At 51.2% G+C, this 14,359-nt stretch overlaps 1 protein-coding gene and 1 long non-coding RNA gene across 2 annotated transcripts in view; one reads left to right on the plus strand and one right to left on the minus strand.

Moving 5' to 3' along the window:
* Positions 1-14,359, plus strand: part of ARAP1 (ArfGAP with RhoGAP domain, ankyrin repeat and PH domain 1) — a 134,911-nt gene that overhangs the window by 28,104 nt on the left and 92,448 nt on the right. The window contains exons 2-3 of the mRNA XM_082219685.1: positions 10,326-10,436; positions 12,979-13,729. Coding sequence (XP_082075811.1) covers positions 13,062-13,729 — 668 coding nt within the window. The 5' untranslated portion in view covers positions 10,326-10,436; positions 12,979-13,061. The remainder of the gene's footprint in view (positions 1-10,325; positions 10,437-12,978; positions 13,730-14,359) is intronic.
* LOC309530639 lies at positions 1,513-5,192 on the minus strand. The gene is made up of 4 exons (XR_014218801.1): positions 5,020-5,192; positions 3,348-3,574; positions 2,422-2,920; positions 1,513-1,586 (listed from the first exon to the last, which is right to left on the minus strand). It is a non-coding gene; the product is annotated as an uncharacterized lncRNA (long non-coding RNA).

Here is a 14,359-nt window from a genome sequence, read left to right on the forward strand (position 1 = left end):
TGTGGGAGGAGGAGGAGGGAGGCGCAGAGCGGGAGGGAGGGAGGGAACCCCAGGGGTCATCTAGTGACGGCGCCCCAATCGAAAATTTGACTTAAAAAAAAAATCTTTCAAATTTTTAAATTTTTCCCGCGGCACACCAGGCAACATCTCGCGGCACACTAGTGTGCCGCGGAACAGTGGTTGGGAAACACTGCACTAGATGACCCCTGGGGTTCCCTCCCTCCCTCCCGCTCTGCGCCTCCCTCCTCCTCCTCCGGGGAGGCCCTTCCTGGCTCTCGGCCAAGGCTTGGCGGCTGCCACTCACTCACTCGCTCGCCCACCCGTCCCTCCATCCCTGCACCCGGCCTCTCCCCCTCCGTCCCCGGCGCAGGGGCTGCCGGGATCCGTAGTCCCCTCGCCCTTGGGCTCCGTGCCCGCGCGGGGTGCGCAAACTACGTTTCCCAGCGTGGCCTGGCGGGCCGGGCGTTTTGTTTGAAGCGCTCTTCTCCCGGCCATGGAATGAGCGCAGCGGCGGCGGCCAGGCAGGCAGGGGCTCTTCCGCGCAGACCCCGCGCAGCCTGCCTGCGCCCCCGCGGAGAACGGGCGGCAGGATGGAGCCCGGGGATCCCCGCGGAGGCGGAGCGGCGGAGGCTGCCCCCAAGGTAGGGCTGCGTCGGGGTGTGTGTGTTATTTTTGCAATGCTGCATCCGCGCCGGAGGGGACGCATCGGACCGCGGGGAGACCCCTTGGCGGGCGTGCAAGGCAATGCATGCGTGCAGGCGTTGCATGGAGTGCAGTGCAATGCAATGGCAACGCGCGCCCTGCATGCATGCATGCAACTTCCACCGGCGCTCCGGACTTGGCAGGTGAGGGGGGTCCCCAGTGGGCGGCAGAGAGAGCCGGGAGGGCAAAGGGGAGCCGGGGGGGGGGGAGCAGAGCCGAGCCCGGGGGGAAACTTCGGCGTCGTTGCGCCGGGTGTTGGAAGCGGAGGCTGGCGGGGGCCCCTCACCTGCAAAACGTGGTCACCTCTCATATATTTCGTGCATTGCATTCATCGCCCGCTTTCTCCTCCAAGGAGCTCCCGGGGGCGCGCGTGGTTCTCCCCGTGTTATCCTCGCAACAACAGCCCTGCGAGGTGGGTCAGGCGAGTGGCCCAAGGTAGCACCCAGGGATTGTCCTGGCCAGGTGGGGTGATTTGAACCCTGCTCTCTGCCCAGTCTTCGTCCTCATTTAGCCCCCACATGTGCATGACTGTGCATGACTGAGGTTTTCCCCCCTCGTCTTGGCTATGGTGTGAGTCTGTGCTGTTAATTAATGGGGTTCTGCCTTCGGAGAAGATGAGCCAGCCCTCAAGGAGGTGATTATGTAATTTGCTAGCAATTCATGTCCCTCCCGGCGTGACGCTGCGCGCTGACGTCACGGGGCTGTAATGGTGGTGTGCCTCGAGATTTTTTTCATGAAACAAGTGTGCCTTTGCCCAAAAAAGGTTGGGAAACACTGCACTAGACAAGAGTTTCAAAAAGCATGGGGGAAATGCAGAGAACACTTCACAAAACAGTGCCCTAAAATACATACCTGGACTTGTTTTGATTAATGCCTGCAGAAGACTCTGTGGATATTTAAGTTATACAGTGGTGCCTTGCAAGACGAAATTAATTCGTTCCGCAAGTTTTTTCTTCTTGCGAGTTTTTCGTCTTGCGAAGCACGGTTTCCCATAGGAATGCATTGAAAATCAATCAATGCGTTCCTATGGAGACCGTCCAGGGACAGAGGGGAAGCGCCACGCGCCTTCCCCTCTGTCCCCGGACCTGTTTTAAAGCAAGGGAAGGGGCAGCGGGGAGAATCGCTTCTCCCCGTTGCTGCCCCTTGGTTCAAAAGGGGTCTGGGGACAGAGCTCTGTCCCCTCTTTTGAAGCAAGGGGTGGAGGGGAGAAGATTGCTTCTCCCCGTTGCCAGCCCCGCAATCTCTGGGGACAGAGGGGAAGGCACGTGCCCCTTGCTTCAAAAGAGGTCCGGGGACAGCGGGGAAGACGCACTGCGCTTCCCCTCTATCCCCGGAGCTTGCGGGGCAAGCTTCGTTTTGCGAAGCAAGCCCATAGGGAAATGCGTCTTGCGAAGCGGCTAAGAAAACGAAAAACTCCTTCGTCTAGCGAGTTTTTCGTCTTCCGAGGCGTTCGTCTTGCGGGGCACCACTGTACAGTCATACCTCGGGTTGAATGTGCTTCAGGTTGAGCACTTTCGGGCTGTGCTCTGCAGCAACCCAGAAGTAACGGAGCGTGTTACTTCCAGGTTCGCCGCTCGCGCATGTGCAGACGCTCAAAACGGCGTCACGCTCATGCACAGAAGCGGCAAAACACTACCCGCGCTCGCGCCGTCATGCCTTACATTCCATTCAGGATGCGAACAGGGCTCCGGAACGGATCCTGTTTGCATCCCGAGGTACCATTGTAATTAGAAAAATCTTAATACGTATTCATAAAGGAAACAGTTTATAAGAAGTAAATAAGGAGGCCAGATACAGGATAAAGGAAGTCTTTTATTTGGTTGTTTGTATTGTTGTATGTTATGCTCACTGTATGTTATGTCCACGTTTAATGAGGGTAGATTTGTGTATTGTGTATGTTCTTCTTCTTCTTCTTCTCCTCTAGAAGGGATGCTGCAAGAATTTCTAAGTCTCTTACAAAAGCCGTTAATTCCTGTTGCCTAATCCTGGGCAGGAATGCATTTTGCAAGGACTTGGCGGGGATTTGTGACTGGGGCAGGGACACAGTCGAGGCAGGGAGAGGAAGAAGAGGAGGAAAAGGCTGGATCTCTCTCTCTCTCTCTCTCTCTCTCTCTCTCTCCTTCCTTCCTTCCTTCCTTCCTTCCTTCCTTCCTTCTCTGCAGCTTTTGTGGGGCCCTGTAATGCAGTTGGTCTTTGGGAGACCAGAGGGAAATGCAATCTAAAAAACACACAACACAAAAGGAAAATGGATTGTCAGGGAGAAGGAAATAAGAAAACTCAGGCGCAAGCTCGTAGTCGCTAGTGTACCCTTTGAATACTTATTTAGGTCACAATGACTGCAGTCTTATCGCAAGTTTACCCAGGAGTAAGTCTCGTTGAGCTGAATGGCCCCCGCTTCTGAGCGGGGACATAAGGATTGTTTGTGCGTATAAAGTTTGTGCTGTGAACTGTAATTGCACAAAAACCACGGGGTGCCTGGGGTTATGTTTGCTTTCCGTCACTGTGTTAAAAGGACCATAAGCTCCCTTTGATAATGTAGATGGTTTCACAATCTTATCACGACCGTTTCTGCAACTCGAGTGCTTCTGAGCAGTAAAAGATGCAAATTTTGCACACGCGGGGATGGGCTTGTGGCTGTGACTCACCCTGTGTGTGTTCCCCGGACTGTCCCGGGTCCTTGGGTGACGTACGAGGAGTGTGAGAAGCAGAGGAAGAAGGAGCCCAGGATGATGCAAGAATGACACAGCCCTTGCCAGGACTGCGGCGAGTGGAGACCCCGTGACGGTGAGCCATCCGTTCCGCCGACATCGTCCTGGGACGCTTTGGCATGATGCACAAATTGGAAGGCGGTGGTCTGTGATCAGCGAACAAACTGAAATTAGGAAATATGGGTGGGAGCGGATATTGATAAGAAGGATCTGAAATTGTTCCTATACGCAACAACAGCGGCGAGGTCACTGCTGGCTCAGGTGTGGAAGCAACAACAATTGCCACCAGTAGAAGAGTGGAAGTACAAGGTCATGGAATACACGGAAATAGCCAAATTAACGGGGGAAATTTGACAACAGGGCAATGAAACATTTCAGAAAGAATGGGAAAAGCATCATCTGCCATGGATGCTTGAGTTGTGATTCCTGCAGTGCAGCGGGTTGGACTAGATGACCCCGGAGGTCCCTTCAAACTCTATGATTCTGTGAAACCATTGCTTCAGGTCCTCCCCTCTGGAGCAGCAGAAAACAAGCTTGCCAGCGCATCACTCTGATGTTCAGGGCCAGTTTCAAATTTCTTCTATTATTTTACAAGGCCCTGGATCCTGGGTCCAGGATCTCTCAGGGACTGCCTGATCCCTTCTATCTTTGCCCTCTCGCTGAGGTCTGCTGGTGTCTGCTGAAAACTCAAAAAATAAATAAACCCAACAGGCCTTTTAAATGCATTCTGATTTTACAGTTTTAACTGATATCGGTTTATTTGTTGTTGAGTCGTTTAGTCGTGTCTGCCTCTTCCGTGACCCCCTGGACCAGAGCACGCCAGGCACTCCTGTCTTCCACTGCCTCCCGCAGTTTGGTCAAACTCATGTTTGTAGCTTCGAGAACACTGTCCCACCATCTCGTCCTCTGTCGCCCCCTTCTCCTTGTGCCCTCCATCTTTCCCAACATCAGGGTCTTTTCCAAGGAGTCTTCTCTTCTCATGAGGTGGCCAAAGTCTTGGAGCCTCAGCTTCAGGATCTGTCCTTCCAGTGAGCACTCAGGGCTGATTTCCTTCAGAATGGATCGGTTTGATCTTCTTGCAGTCCATGGGACTCTCAAGAGTCTCCTCCAGCACCAGAATTCAAAAGCATCAATTCTTCGGTGATCAGCCTTCTTTGTGGTCCAGCTCTCACTTCCATACATCACTACTGGGAAAACCAGAGCTTTAACTCTACGGACCTTTGTTGGCAAGGTGATGTCTCTGCTTTTTAAGATGCTATCGGTTTATTACTCAGCGCCTAAAAGCCACAGATGTGATGCAGCTGCAAAAATGGAGAGTGCAGTTCTTTGATGCAGTAGCAAGTTGAAGTATTTCTGGTAGATTTTCGAAGGAACCTGAGGCAATTTCAGGTCCTGCTCTTTAAATGGAGGGCAGTATACAAATTTAATAATGTTGGACAAACTTGGAAGCCTGATTTAATGTACTAATTAGTTTTAAATTTCTACTGTCCTTCAAGCTGAGCAGCAGGAGCCAAACACCTGCAGTTGGTTCTGTACCGTAATGTACCCTTGAGCCTCTGCGCTTAATACCTTTTTAACGAAGCTTTCCTTTTTTATAGAATAAACTTACCTTGGAACGAAATTTAGCTGCGGCTAATGAGGGTTTAACAGCTACAGGAGTGTTGAAACGATGCTAGGTCATTTTCTCCTTCCAACAGCGCCGTGTCCTTGTTTGAGTTTTCCATGTAGCATCATAGAGATGTAGAGCTGGAAAGGGAACCTCAGGGACCATCTAGTCCAGCCCCCTGCTTAAGCGGAGACTGAACGAGGGCGCAGTCGGAGGTGGAGCAGTTCCTCTTGGTTGGCTCAGCTGTTCTGCTTCCGCTAGTAACTTCTGGGAGAAGGCGTTTCCTGGGAGAGGACGGGGGTTTGGAGTGTGTGTGTGTGTTGTGTTTTTCAAAGTGAAGTCTTCTGCCCTGGAAAGGCTGCTGGATTTCTCCTAGAGCGGTTTAGCGTTGGGAAAGAATCTCTAGCCGCAAAGCAGCATGACGGGCCGTTGGTATGTGAACGTTTTCAGGAAGCTTAAATTAGCTGAGTTGGGCTATTTTTACCCGTTTCTTGTTTACCAACAACCGAGAGAGAAAAGTCAGCCTTGCGATGCGATGATCTCCTTCCCCTTTCCAGTTTTACTAGACCGGGGCAAACTGCAGCCCTTGCTTTCTGGAAACCGCAGGCAGGGAGAGGGCTCCTGTGTTCGAATCCTGCTGACCGGTTTCCTGCAGGCATCAGGTCAGCCCCAGTGAGAGGAGGGTGCCATTGGCTCGATCCAGCCAGCTCTTCCTAGTTTCTGATACTCTGGGTGTTGGGAGATTCAGGACAGGTAAAAGGAAGCCCTTCTTTGTGTAGCTTGTCGTTAAACTGTGGAACTCCCTCCCACAAGGGGCAGGGATGGGCAGAAACCCAGATGGCAGCTTCCAGGAAGAGAGAAAGCACGATTGATGGCCGCTAGCCATGGCCAGAAGCAATGATGCTTCTGAACAGGAGGGCAGAGAATTGTGCATGTGCCCGGATCCTGCGTGCAGGCTTCACACAAGAAGACCAGGACGCCAGGCTGGATGGGCCATTGGCCACCGGGGCTAGTAGCCCTCAAGAGCCCTCTCCTGCTTGCATTTGTCGAATCCTCTTCTAAAGCCTTCTATTGCAGCCATCACTGTGGAAGGGAGTTCCGTAGGTTAACCATGCGCCGGCGGTGCCCAAATGCTGTGTATCTGTTCAGCAAAGCGATGGGCAGTCCAAATGGATGTCTCTGTTGAATAACCCACAGTCCCAATACTATAAAGCAGTAGAATTCTAGAATTGTAAAGTTGGAAGGGACCCCCAAAGATAATCTAGGCCTGGCCCCCTGCAGTGCAGGAACATAACCGGCTGAGTATGTTTTGGACGGTGTCAGGGCTGGATTTAGGTTTGATGAGGCCCTATACGCTATATGGTAATTTATGGACCTAATAGGTATCTAAAGCCATTTGCACATAGCACAATACGTATTTTATCAACGTAATTGTGGAACTGAAATACAATTAAGAAGTAAATTAATAGTGAAATGCAATTAAGAAGTATGTTAATAGTGAAATAATTATTAAGCTCTAACTTAAAATGATTTTTGATACATAACAAACTTAAGAATGCAAACACATTGGCATTTGGCAATAACAAAAGTTCCTTTAGAAACACAGTTAACAGACACTCATAATCTAGTCTCTAAAAACCAGTCTCTGTGCAACCAGTCCATGCAGAATGTAGGCACCCTATATATAGAAAGGAGCAAACCAGTGATATTTGAGGGAGCAGGCTAGCAGGAACTTACATCACAGGAGCCTACACAACACAAAACACTGATGCTGTATGTAGGTTTTATCTTATTTGCTTTTCATCTTATATTTTGGAAATGTACATCCAGTTTTCCCCCCTTTAATTTATTTGGGGTGCCCCCAAGAGAGTGGGGCCCTAAGCTACAGTTTGTTTAGCTTATTCATGACTCCGGCATTGACGGTGTGCTAGCTGGGACCCACAGGAGTTTGTGATGTAAAATAATCTGGAGGGGGCAACAGGTTGGCGAAGGAGGACACAGAGGCCGGGCCTTTGCCCTTAGCTCCCTTTCTGCATCAGTTGAGGTTTGCTGGTTTCGGTCGCAAAGGTCATTTTTGAAGAGGCTGGGCAATGCCTCCCTCCTTTGAAAAGCGCTTTGTGACGTCCTCGGGTTGCATCCTGGCTGCTAGCTCCTGTCAAAGTCCCACACGGGCAGGCAGGTACTTCTGGCGACGGCCGAGAGAGAAGGAGCAAGTTGTGAGTCACCGAATTGTGACTGTGATGGGCAGCCGTTTCTTTTAGCGTTCCTTTTTTTAGCTGCAGGAAACTCCTTCCGCCCCCACATCCGGCAACTGTTTTGCAACTCCAGCGCCTCTGGGAGAGGGTGGCAGGAGAGGGTGCTGTCCTTGCTTGCTCGCCGGCGCCCTTTCTTAGCTTGCACCTCGCCTTTTGCCCTAGAGGGCTCGGCCGTTCGGATTTAGCCTTCCAGACAAGAGGATTTAGTTGCAGGAGTGCGAAATTTTGCTAAAGGGCTTTTCAAAGGCCTAGTGGTGCAATGCAATCGCTAGAGAATTATTTGTTGGTTTTGAAAATATCATAGAATCATAGAATCATAGAATCATAGAGTTGGAAGAGACCACAAGGGCCATCGAGTCCAACCCCCTGCCAAGCAAGCAAGCAAACGACGGGAATACGGTCATACCTCGGGTTACAGACGCTTCAGGTTGCGTTTTTTCGGGTTATGGACCGCTGAAACCTGGAAGTACCGGAACGGGTTACTTCCGGGTTTCGGCGGTCGCACATGCGCAGAACCACTAAATCACGCTTTGCACATGCGCAGAAGCAATGAATCGTAACACGCCCATGCGCAGACATGCCGCTGCGGGTTGCAGGCTCTGTGGGTTGCGAACGTGCATCCTGCATGGATGCCACTGTATATTAAATAAGGAAATTGTGTTGTCTTTTAGCAGCAAATAATAAATACGAGATCATATAACACTGGTCTTGAAAGACCTACATTGGCTCCCAGTACATTTCCAGGCACAGTTCAAAGTGTTGGTGCTCACCTTGAAAGCCCCAAACGGCCTCTGTCCTGTATACCTGAAGGAGTGTCTCCACCTCCATCGTTCTGCCCAGACACTGAGGTCCAGCGCCGAGGGCCTTCGGCGGTTCCCTCCCTGCGTGAAGCCAAGTTACAGGGAACCAGGCAGAGGGCCTTCTCGGTGGTGGCACCTGCCCTGTGGAACACCCTCCCACTGACAGGCTGCCTTTCTCCCTCCTCGGGGAGAAGCCCCCAAGCGCCGCACACATGCTCCGCGTGGCTCTTTAAAGGGAGCGCTGAGCAGAGCCTGGGATGCATATTTTCATATAATTCTCTCTCAATAATATGCAATCTGTAATTTTCAAATTTACTTTCCATAATTTTATCCAATCCTCAAATTGTATGTTATGGCTTGTGTCTAAAGAAAAGGACACATTCTACTCATGCAAAAACACGCTGATTCCCAGACAATCCGCGGGCTGGATTGAGAAGGTGATTGGGCCTTATCCAGACCGCGGACCTTAGGTTGCCTAGCCCCGCCTTTGACCTCACCGCCTTGGGTGACCCTGCTGGGAGTCCGAGATTCTCGATGGCTTCGCTCACAAGGGCTATAGGAAAGTGGAAGCCCACTCACCACGACAATAGAATTGGAGAACTGGGAGGGACCCAGTGGTCATCTAGTCCAACCCCCTGCAATGCTGGAATCTCAGCTCATGGGTCCCTGTTGGAGGAGCAACTGATGTCAGGTGGTTAGGAGACATGACCTGTGGAGATTCCCTGTCTGGGACAACACTCGCCACTCCCCAAATTTATGTCATGGTCTGGCCAGCCAAATGATGGTTTGCCAGGGGAACAGCAAGCCAGTTCCCCCCCTCTGTGTATTGTTCGAAAGCACATCAAAGTGCAAGTAGATCGATAGGTACCGCTCCAGTGGGAAGGTAAACGGCGTTTCCGTGCGCTGCTCTGGTTCGCCAGAAGCAGCTTAGTCATGCTGGCCACATGACCCGGAAGCTGTACGCCGGCTCCCTCGGCCAGTAAAGCGAGATGAGCGACGCAACCCCAGAGTCGTCCACGACTGGACCTAACAGTCAAGGGTCCCTTTACTTTTACCTTAGCTTTAAGTTTTTCATGCCTGCTAAAACTCAGTCTAAGTTTTTTAAAAAAAGTTTAACCACATCAGTTAACAAACAGGGATACATATGCTATAATGTTATTGTTTTAGTTAAATAAATTGTTTAAATTAAGGAAATGGTTATTTTTCTCCTTCCAATAAAGTACAGCAGAAAAGCTGTCCAAATATAAACAGTTAACTTATTAAACCTCACAATAATTTCATAATTATCAGTGTATGTATTTATAATATTATAACCAAATCAGTAATTTTTGTTATAACTGTAAAAACTTCAGAGGTACCTTGGGTTATATACGCTTCAGGTTGCAGACTCCGCTAACCCAGAAATAGTACCTGGGGTTAAGAACTTTGCTTCAGGATGAGAACAGAAATCACGTGGCAGTGGCAGGAGGCCCCATTAGCTAAAGTGGTACCTCGTTAAGAACAGTTTCAGGTGAAGAACGGACCTCCAGAACGAATTAATCCTAGGTACCACTGCACTCTGAAAATTTATTATTCCAAAAATAAAACCTTCATCTGGTTGTAAATATTAAGTTGATACCAGCAAGAATGAGTCTTTCTGTGAAAAAACGATTTACCGTATTTTTCGCCCTATAGGACGCACTTTTCCCCCTCCAAAAATGAAGGGGAAATGTGTGTGCGTCCTATGGGGCGAATGCAGGCTTTCACTGAAGCCTGGAAAGCGAGAGGGGTCGGTGCGCACCGACCCCTCTCGCTCTCCAGGCTTCAGGAGAGCCCCAGCGCCAGCCCCACAAGGTCGGGGGACAGCGGGGAGGCGGAACGCCACCATCCCGCTGTCTCCCGATGTGGTTTGGAGGCTGACGGCGGGGAGACGTGTGCTTCTCTCCGCCGCCAGCCCCTCAAGCTCCGGGGACAGCGGGGAAGTGCAGCGCGTCTTCCCGCTGTCCCCGGACCTGGTCTGAAGGCTGGCAGCTGGGAGAAGAGCGCTTCTCCCCGTTGCCGGCCCCACAAGCGCCTGGGGGGGAAATAATTTATTTTTCTTTATTTCCCCCCCAAAAAACTTGGTGCGTCCTATGGGCCGGTGCGTCTTATGGGGCGAAAAATACAGTAAATCAAGTCTTACTGATGTGATTTAAATCGTGGTTTAAATTGATTTGATTTAAATCAAATCCGCCCGGCTTGAAGGTGACTTTGCTGTGCTCTGTCTGATTGGCAGGTCCCGCAGATCATCGGCTCTCTGTTTGTGCATCTGGTGCTAACCTGATGAAACATTTTGAACCACACAAAGGTCCCACTGTTCACCATCAGGCCTTTCCCCAGATTGCAGGTGAGCATTCAATAAGCAGAAACACCAAACCACTCGCACAAGCTCTTGGTTGGGTCTGTGGATCAGGACCACAGAGGGGTGGGAAGGAGACCTTGCTAATGCTGTAAACTGTGCCTCTCCAATCATGGAATCCTTACATTGTCACTTCAAAGCTTGCAGGCTTCAAAGTTTTCACACATCCCTGTCTTGAATCCTGGCAGTAAAATCTCTGAGAAAGTAGAAATTTCTAGTTGACTGAAATTTGCTGTGTGTGGGCCTTGCAAAAATGCAGGGTTGTTGTTCAAGCTTCTTGGAGAGGACTGGAGAGTCCAGCATGGGAATGGAACAGGAGATGACTTGCCGTTCCTATGATCATCATCATCATCATCATAATTTATTATTTCTACCCCGTCCATCTGGCGGCTTCCAACAGAATATTAAAAATACATTAAAATGGCACACATTAAAAACTTCCCTAAACAGGGCTGCCTTCAGATGTCTTCTAAATGTCAGGTAGTTGTTTATCTCTTTGACATCTGGTGGGAGGGCGTTCCACAGGGCGGGTGCCACAACCGAGAAGGCCCTCTGCCTGGTTCCTGTAACTTGACTTCTCGCAGCGAGGGAACTGCCAGAAGGCCCTCGGCACTGGACCTCAGTGTCCGGGTAGAACGATGGGGGTGGAGATGCTCCTTCAGGTATACTGGGCCGAGGCCGTTTAGGGCTTTCAAGGTCAGCACCAACACTTTGAATTGTGCTTGGAAACGTACTGGGAGCCAATGCAGATCTCTCAGGACCGGTGTTATGTGGTCCCAGCGGCCACTCCCGGTCACCAGTCTAGCTGCCGCATTCTGGATTGGTTGTAGTTTCCAGGTCACCTTCAAAGGTAGCCCCACGTAGAGCGCGTTGCAGTAGTCCAAGCGGGAGATAACCAGAGCATGCACCAATCTGGCGAGATCAGCGTTCGAGTCTCCTAATCTGCTCGCTGGGATTATGATGGGCTAGACCTGGGGATGCTTTGACGTTTCGCTATTGTTTGGGATAATTGCCTCCAGTTCAGAAGGTGTGGACAGAGTGGGAGGCAAGTCAGGCCTTCTGTCCTAGGAGAAGGCTTTCTCAGTCCCCTTATCTTTGCTTGTTGATCTGAGCAAAAGGTGCTTTGAGTCCTCCATTGTTCTTTGCAGTGTTTTCACGGTAATTCGCCTGAAGCACTTCAAGCAACCACTTCCTTGAACAGCAATATTTGGACTTAAATCCAAAGACACGGAAATAAAAGGAGAGTGAGCGAAAGAATTCAGGTGGGCCTTCCCCTCCTTTTTTTCTTTGATGGTGTTCTGGTTTCAGACTAGGTGCTTAAATGGCAAAGCCCAGAGTGTCTGGGCCAACCCAGCCAGATGGGTGGGGAATGTATGTATTGTAATAAACGAAAATCTGCCCTTGTTCCCTTATGGGGGACACAAGAGCCCTTATAGAGTCCTTTGCAGGTTCTCCATCGGTCGGAGAAAAGAACAGAAGCCAACCAGAGAAAACTGAGAAGCAAAGCAGCTCGTAAGCCTGATCTTTATTGATCTGTTGCAACAGGGTGCTCCCCTCACACGCAGGAAAAGAAGAGGACCCCGAACCAAGGTGTGCCTGCCCTTATATAGACATTTTAAATTGCCCGCCCTGGAGTCCAAGACCGCCCCCCAGATACATCATACCTACATCACAGAAAGGGCGGTCTACAGCAGAAATCTGAGTGCGTTGTTTACCTCCTGTCTGGCAGGTTACTTGTTTAATGGTCACTTGATTGGATACCCTGGAGAGCCTGGCCAGTCTTTTGTAATGACAAATACTTAGTTCCTGAGCTCACAGGCTCACCCTGTTCACACACAGACATACCCTTAAGACAGGGTTTGTGAAGGAAAAGACAATGGGGAGGCTTTTCCATTTTCCTTTGACCTTGCAGAGAAAACATTTGGTCAGTTTGGGAGCCAAAATGGCTCCAGGGCTGCCCGCCTGTGCTGCCTCAGACATGTGGCCCATACATTTATGTACGTGTTTGCGTGGCACATCCATGAACCTTTATTATTTATATAAGAAAGACCTTAATTTTTTTTATTTCAGTATGCATGTATGTATGTATGTATAAACAAACAAACAAAGAAGAAATAAAATTTTGCTGGCTTGCTTGCAGTAGTGTCTGTATTTGGAATTAAAAGCTGAAACATGCCTCTCATCAGCTTTAGCCTTTGCTGAACGAATGCCCCATTTGTCTTCACAAGTTAAACCGGGGCATATTTAGTCAAAAGTTCACCTCACTGAATTCACCGGGGTTTGCTCACAGGCAACCCTGAGGAGGATTGGTGTTTTAGGTGCCATTGAAAGGCGCGTGGCTGTAAAAGAGGATTCAAAGACAGTGGATAGCTCAGTTGACGAGAGCGTGGTGCTGGCAATGCCAAGGTCGCAGGTTCAATCCCCGCATGGGACAGCTGTGTTGTAGGGGGTTGGGCTAGATGACCGTTGAGGGTCCCTGTCAATTCTACAAGTCCATGATTTTATCTCTTTCCCTTGCTTCCTTCCCCAGGTGCAGACGCCGTTTGGGGTCCAGCGAAGACAGAGGAGCTGGAGGGATGAAGTGAGGGCTCGGCAGGTGCCCCCTCCAGTGCCATGGCAGACGGGGCCTCGCTCCCCATGGGCGACTGGCTCCGTGCCCTCCATCTGGAGCAGTACGCCGAGAACTTCGAGCGGAACGAGCTGTGGCGCGTCTCGGACTGCCAGCACCTGTCAGACGAGGCCCTGACCCGCCTGGGCATCCTTCTCCCTGGGCACCGCCGGCGCATCCTCTCTGGGCTCCTGAAGGCCTTCACGGAGGCGCTGCCCGTCATGGACGCCCCCAAACTGCCCCCCAGGAGGCCGGTTCCCATGAAACGCAACATCTTCCGTGCCGGCGCTGCGACCGCGGCTTCCTCCACGGAGCAGGAGGCTGGGAGTGACTCGCCGACAGAAGCGTCGCCTCCTCGCCGGGAGCTGGAGGCAGCTCCCACGCCGCCACCCATCCCTCCCCGGACAAGCTGTCACCCGCCGCTGAAGTTTTCCTCTACTGCTGCGTCCGAACTTCCCGCAGGCCCTTCTCTTTTGGAATTTACGTCACCGGCAAGAGGCAGGCTCAGCCCGGATGCTGCGGCTGCGGAAGAGACGGGGAACCCTCCCCTGCCCCCTCTGCCTGCCAAGCGCCACCATCTGGAGGGCAAGCCCCCCGCCCAAAAGGCCCCTCCGGTGCCCAGCCGCCCTCCCACGCTGCCCCCCAGGGGCCCACCCCAGAAAGCAGCAGCCAGGTGAGTCCAAAAGATGCAAAGGTGTTGGGCAGGGGGCGTTCCTGAGTGAGGGGACGGTCGCTTCCTTCCCACTGGCCTGAGCCGCTGCGGTGTAGTGGTTAGAGTGTTGGTCTGTGACTTGGGAGACCAGGGTTCGAATCCCCTCTCAGCCTTGTTGATCGCTGGGTAACCCTGGAGCGGGTGCTGAACTGGCGTTCGAAATTTGCCAGGTGCATTTTTAACCTGGCTATCGGCCACTTGCAACCAGGTGAAGATGCCTGGGTGCCAGGATGGCACTTGAGGTCTCCACTGTAATAAACGAAAATCTGCCCTTATTCCCTTATGGGGGACACAAGAGCCCTTTTAGAGTCCTTTGCAGGTTCTCAATTGGTTGGAGAAAAGAACAGAGGCCAACCAGAGAATATTGAGAAGCAAAGCAGCTAGTGAGCCTGATCTTTATTGAACTGTTGCAACAGGGTCCTCACTCACCACACGCAGGAGGGAGGAGGAACCCAGAACAATGGCGTGCAAGACCTTATATAGGCTTTTGAAATTTCTACCCTGTAGATTAAGACCACCCCCAGAAGCATCATACCTACATCACTGCAGGGGTGTAGCTCAAGACCCCCCCCCCAGATACATCATACCTAC

Source organism: Podarcis vaucheri, assembly GCF_965113315.1.
Source record: "Podarcis vaucheri genome assembly, chromosome: 4".
Taxonomy (NCBI): Eukaryota; Metazoa; Chordata; class Lepidosauria; order Squamata; family Lacertidae; genus Podarcis; species Podarcis vaucheri.